This window comes from Taudactylus pleione, unplaced genomic scaffold (genome assembly GCF_031769625.1).
Source record: "Taudactylus pleione unplaced genomic scaffold, aTauple2 ptg000016l, whole genome shotgun sequence".
NCBI lineage: Eukaryota > Metazoa > Chordata > Amphibia > Anura > Myobatrachidae > Taudactylus > Taudactylus pleione.
Window position 1 is genome coordinate 38795582 of NW_028284418.1, and position 6959 is coordinate 38802540.

The 6959-nt window shown below is 38.8% G+C and overlaps 1 protein-coding gene across 1 annotated transcript in view; it reads left to right on the plus strand.

Annotated features, from left to right (window-relative positions):
- The window catches only part of LRRC20 (leucine rich repeat containing 20), a 654368-nt gene extending 650440 nt beyond the window's left edge, over positions 1-3928 (plus strand). Inside the window, exon 5 of the mRNA XM_088475713.1 lies at positions 2300-3928. Coding sequence (XP_088331839.1) covers positions 2300-2415 — 116 coding nt within the window. The 3' untranslated portion in view covers positions 2416-3928. The remainder of the gene's footprint in view (positions 1-2299) is intronic.
- The last annotated feature ends 3031 nt before the right edge of the window (positions 3929-6959 follow it).

Genomic DNA, 6959 nt, shown 5'->3' on the forward strand with positions numbered 1-6959 from the left:
ATCACCGCATAGCTACCCACATAGAGACCCGTAGCCCAGATGTACCAAGAACCAGTATAAGTAGCAAAGCCAATTAGCAAGGCACCTCTCACACCTCAACCAGGAAGTGCACCTCCGTCGGTTGAGAAGTACTTTGTGTCCTTAATTTGTGTTAAAAGCTTTCCAGATTCATATTTGTAAAAGTGGCCACGAATGATAGAAAACAGTATTTTTGTGTGAAAATAAATAGTCCAGTCAAATTGGGGGTACTTGAAAATGGGTTATAGTATATTTTTATCTCTCTACAGTACACTTTAAAAAACTGTGAAAAATCTACCTGCTGCATGCACCTGCAATCCTAAAAACACCTGTCCCATCCATAAAGCCCCCCAAGAAACATATTTTGTTACTTTTTATCCTTGTCCCCCCATTTTTTTGTTGGGGTGTTCTGTGGTAATTTTTCATTTATTTTTGGCTGATTTATCCTTCCAGGGGGGGGAGGGGGGGTGTCCAAAGGGTTTTGAATCAATTCCCCACATTTGCACCCCGAAATACAGATTTTGCACTTTTTTCTGCCTACCATTCATTGGAGAAACTTTTCCACCTGTTTTATTGCATTGAGTTTCCACATATGGCGAATTGCCTGGAATTGAATTTGGGGATAAGATGCAGACAGGCGAAAGGCGGCAATAGGCTAAACTTTTTCGGCGATTGCAGCTTTTCGCCTCTAATTGAATCCGCCCCTTAGTTGGATACTGTGACTTAAAATTGTAACTTTGTTCCAGCAGTCACATAGATTGTAACTATAGACGTTCCTTCTGTGTTTAATTGTTACTATCTTATGCTGCAGTTACATATCAGCGTGGAGCTCATGTAGGCAAGAATAGAAGCAAAGCATTAGTCTCTTGGAAAAATATTTATCTGCAGATGGTTTTGAGAAGCTTTTTTATCATTTGAATATGGTATGATTATTGCACTCAGCTGGTGCTGTATATAAATATGATCTTTTGTCTATTTAAATCTAATGCAGTATGCCTCTTTCAATTAAGAAACCACACTATTGGCATATATTAGGCAGTTCTTATAGATATATATTATTATCCATATAGTGGGAATTCGTATATAGTGAGAGTTGCAATTGCTCCTGTGGACTGTGAGGTATGATGCCATTTATGCAGCTGTTTACCAGCGCTTGTCTCAACCTCTCCCCTGGGTCCAAGTCCAGCAGACAGCTGTGCTCCTTACCTAATGTGGGGAAATGTCTTTAGGCTTTGCTTTATTAATCCCGCTGCAGGGGAGACAGTGCGTGGCTCCTGTGTACAGCTGATGAAGATAGCGACTCAGCTTAGGACGACTCCTCTACAAAGTCTGGTAACCAAAGGAGCCTTCTGCCAGTGCTACCGCATTTCTCTGCTGTCCTCGTTAGCGGTTTCCTCAGAGGGACCATATATCTCACAGTCCACAGGGGCGATTGGAGCTCTCTCTATTTACTAATCCCCACTAAATGGATTATAATATATATCTATAAGAACTGCCTAATATATGCCAATAGTGTGGTTTCTTAATTGAAAGAGGCACGCTACATGAGCTATTAAAAATATTTACCTACAGTATGTGCTTGTTCTTATATTTTTTCTGTGGCTTTATTATTTATAGAATGCATGAACGTTGTTATTGATTTATATATATTGTTATTAAATTGTCATTTTTTAGATATATAAGCACTCTTTTTATAATAATTATAATTATCTAGTTATTACAAACGGTGATTGCAGAGTCACCTTTAGGAGCTGCTTTCTCTGTAATAGGAGATGATCATATCCATTCAATCTTTGATTATAATTATATATCTTTAGCACCTGAATTAGTCTTTGGTTGTTCTAAACATCTTGTGAGCTGTTGTTGCCCAGCTCACCCCCGTACACTGCTGCAGTCACATGTTGTCATAGACAACACACTGTCTGAAAAAAAAAACCTGGGTGGCAGATGATGTCTGCAGCACTCTCTTTGATCTATCCCACCTATTCTTATTTCAGACAGGAGTGTGCAAGAGCGAGTAAGCCAGCAGCAGGCAGGGAAGCCCACCAGCTAAGCACTGGACCCTAGATGAATAATCTTCTAGGGCTAAGTTTTACTTAGGATATTCAGCCCACAGGGTTTTTGATTTGGGGTGGAGATATCCTTTGTAGGATACCCTTGGTCATAATGTGTCTGGTTGCCAACAGAATTTATACAAACGCCTCTGAGTTTTTTTTTTTATCATCTTTTTGTTCCCATAAATCCAAAAATGTTAATGCTCTTTGTTTTTGTATTTTCATAGATATTCCTGTAGAGGCCTTGAACAACCTGCCACATCTCTCACTTGTGAACTTGAAGCTGAATCCTATAAAGGACAACTTGAATCTTGCCACTGTTAAATTTGAACTTGCCATGTAAACTGTAGAACATGAGATCAGATTTGGATACACAGGGCCTGATTCATTACAGATCGCTATTGCGATTGCAGCTGTGACTACATATGCAGGTCTGCTACGAAAATATGCTAATGACTGCAATCGCAACGCTATTATAGAGATGCCCAATGCCAGCATAGAGACACCCCCTACCGCTTTCCCACATCAGTAATACCTTGCAATCCTGCTTATACATCAGGAATATCGAGTAACATCGACCCCTCATGCACAATTACAACAGGCCTGACCTTACTCAGAAACTGCTAACCTTGTCGCAGCACACAGTGAGTACTCAAGATGCGTATGCCGTCGCAGTGTCTAATTTATTGCACTCCCAAGTAACGGTTTTCAAACAGGCAGGCAATCCTGTGTTTCTCCATCCACTCCCCCCATCACACCACCAAACGCTGACGTCCCGTCACTCACTCTATGATGGCTTTGTATCTGTGTAGGTGAATGCAGAGTGATCATAATGCACTGCGATGCATATACATGTGTTGTATGCAACAATCGGCCATCTGCATATGCTATCGCAATAGCAATCCATGCTGAATCACGCCCATAATCTCTCACTGGTAATTCACCCTGGACCTTGAGCCGGATTCAGATATATACACAATACCGATGCTTGCGATTATCGATAATCTGCGCATGCGTCAAGTTTAATTTTCTTTGTCGCTCACATTAAGATTTTATTTGCAAAGTGATTGATGTGCTATTTGTGGGCGGCAACGGGGAGGTGGCAACTCAAATGCAGGCATGTCTCTGACTGCAACTGCGATCCCATATGCAGTAAAAATTGCTCCTGCGTCTCAGTTCCCCAGCCATTCTGAGCAACCATAGGGTTACTCAGAAGTCCGATAATCTACTAATCTGCAACCGAGGCTGGCCTTTGTACACAGACTCTTTGATTTGGAAAAGCGGCTGCGGGTGTCTCAATACAAATCCCGGTGGCTGCAACATTTGCATATTTTCGCACAGCCACAGCGTACAAATTCACAGCTGGGGTGTCATTAGCGTACATCTCTGAATAAAGCCCATAATCTCTGTTTTCAATTTGATTGGTTTAATGAATTGCATTTTAAGGTTGCATTTTTTGCAAGATTGTTGCTTTAATGTTTTGGTCATTAAGGTAAAAAAAAACGCTTTAATAAAAATCATTGTAAAGGACCTATTTTATGTGACTAATTGTTTCTGATAATAATTTGCAGTATAGAGGACACTAGCTGCTTAGCTTGTAAAAATATACATATTATAATATGCACAGGTTGAAGTGCTCTATTCCTGGAAAAAACATTTGCTGGCGATAGGGCTAGTTCTTACCCTATACATCTAAGGGGTAACCGGCGGCAATAACATTATATAATAATTCCATCTGCAGTTTAGTGGATAATGGCTTACCCATGCCTTTACATGAGGAAGCCTATTTAACAAGTTTATCAGGTTGCCATTACCAGAACAAATGCATAAAAAAATACTTTATTGTCACAATGAAACATTTTGATGCATTAATGTATAAAATTATATATTTTCATTAATATAAATGTATTTATACTTAAAACAAATATATATTTTATTGAATAGAGCTGTTCCACTGCAATTTTACGAGCCAGCTTACAACTATAGCATTCAATTAGTGTTTTTTTCTCAGAAATGCAGATAAATGATTTCTGTTTTCACCACAATGGGGGCACTTCTAATAAACTGCCCCATATATCTATACTGTAGTAAAGTAGACATATGACATATTTGCTATCAAGTTGCAGGATTGTAATTTTAAAATGATTGTTTTTATCATTTCATTTATATCATTCCAATAAATAGAAAGATTGTCAGTAATAGAAAACCTCATCTGTTCTGAATAAAATACACAACTTGTCTTTTAGCAGTAAAATTGTTACAGTAACTTGTCACATATTTCAGCAATGAAAGGTTAAACTGTGTATTATTTTGTAATAGTTCAGCCAGTGTGTAATTTCACCAACAATATACTGTAACCTTTATTGCAAAGTAAAAGTTCAGGATAATGAATGTTAAGTTAACTCATAGACCAGCGGTTCCCAAAGTGTGCGCTATAGCTCCCATTGGTGCCAGTGCATTTATGCAGGGGTGCTGCGGGTGGATGGTATGACAGAAAGTAAGCTAGTCAGGCCGCGTTCTCCCTAAACAGCTCACGGCCATTTACACAGCACAGCCGGCCCCATGCTGTGCCTCTGGCTCTCACTGCTTGTCAGTCAGTCATGCAGCCCCGCCCCCTCCTACTATTCCCAGACTCCTCTACTCCTCCTGCAGGCTGCACCTCAGTGTGACTTCTGGACTCTCCTCTGCTTAGTTTAGTGACATTCTGTGACACAGTGTCTCTGAAGTTTTGAGGTAGTATAATTGTTATTAATTAAAATTGAATATATGTAATTATTTATTTTACTACTTTTTTTTTAATCATGTTTTTGATAATTAAATAAGCTGTATATTTAGCACTGGCGTGGATGGAAGGGTGTATTGCAGACCATGGTAAAGTTATTATTACATGGTTATAGATATTTTAAATAGCGATAAAGGACCTGATTCAACACGGATCACAACCACATAAGCAGATCGGCCGATTGTCGTGTACTGCACATGTGTATCCATTACACCGCGCGTGCACGCCGATAACACTGTGATTACACATGCAGACAGGAATGCATCACAGAGTGAGTGACAGGCTGTGAGTATTTGGGGGCGGTGATGGGGGAGTGGTTGCAAACATGCAGGTGTGCCTGTTCATTTGAACACCATTGCATGGGTGTGCATAAAATAGCTGCTGCGTAGGCAATTAAGGTATTACGGATGTGAGAATGCAGTAGTGGGCGTCTCTATGCAGGCTGAGTGGTGGCAGACAACATATTTTCACAGCTGCATTGCATGCAATTACGCAGCTGCAATCACAATTGCGATCCGTGCTGAATCAGGCCCACAGTGCATAAGACTTACATACTTTTTTCTTATGCACTTTATCTTCAGATAAAATATCTATAACAATGTAATAATATCATTACCATAGTCCTCAACTAGCCTCCATCCCACACCAATGCTAAATATAGTTAGTAACAGTCGTGGAGATGTATGAAGAGGTGGTAAGTGCCAAATGCGCTATAACCAGCTCTATTTGACATCTAAACCAACATCTGTATGTATGAAAGCAGATAATGTAGAGAAAATTAACTTTTATCTGCAAAAATCGAATGATTTTGACATCGCCATACCATAGTATGGTTAAGGAGATTCAATCAGATGTTATTAAAAAAAAAATCCATAATCGTGATTTTGTGGCTTATTGTTTTTTCCAATATCGGCAGGATTACCTCTTGGTTTTTGGTTTTCAATTTATTTATTTATGTTATTCTTTATAACTGCTACTTAGTTGTGATATAAAGTTAGGTATTTTCTTTTGGCCTAGGGGTGCCGCGAAAAACTGATGAGACACTAATGGTGCCTTGAAGCGAAAAAGTTTGGGAACCACTGTCATAGACTGTTAAAAGCAATAAAATACTGTAGGATACAGTATATATCCTGTGTAATTTTTGATAGAACCAGGCAAAAGCATAGGCAGCTGTCTTGGGTATAGCGATCTCCCCTACACATTGGGGCACATTACCATGTGTTCCAACATCCACTCTAAGTATTCTATTGACATATTTGATTTACAGAGCAGTCACCCTCTATGTTTTGACATGTTTGTCTTGAAAGCACTGGAGGAATTTTATTCCATTATGTATGGATAAAACCTTCAAGGTCTTAAACCTAGGCAGAAAGAATGTGCTACATAAGTATGAGAGTTAGTGGAAGGTCAGAACCACTAAGCTGAAGTTTATACTTGAATGCAGGTCAAGAGATACCTATTTTTCTAACTGTATGTCAATATGTTCTATGGAACATGAAGTCTTTTCATCAGCTATTAAATGTAACTTTGCTTTAGAAGTTTCAATACTTTTGAGTACACAGAGCACTACCTATTATACTGTATATGTTTGCACTCAAAAATCTATATGGTTTACATAAATGTAATCAAATAGAACAGTGTTTCTCAGCTTCAGTTTTCAAAAACTTCCCAACAGGTCATGTTTACCGGATTTCTGTCTTTGGAAACAAATGCAATAATTACTGAACCAGCAAAATAGATCAATTCACCTGTGTTTGATTAAACATATCCAGAAAACATGACCTGTTGAGGGTATTGGAGAACTTGAGTTGAGAACCACTGAAATAAAATATAGAATTCGAAAATAAAACCAATTCCTGTTGAAAATGAGGAGGGAGGAGTAGAATAAGAATGTTTTGTATAGTAGAACATATGCATCTTTGACCGATACACATTGGGGTTTTGAAATTCACAACTAAAAAGAAACTGTTATTTAAGGTGAGAATGTATATGGAGGATTATTTTCAGTTTTGGGTAATACTGTGTGAATTCTCTTTTACTCCACTAGCTCACGGATGAAGTGATGTCTAATAGCAATGTGCTTGGACCATCCATGGTGCTTGGTG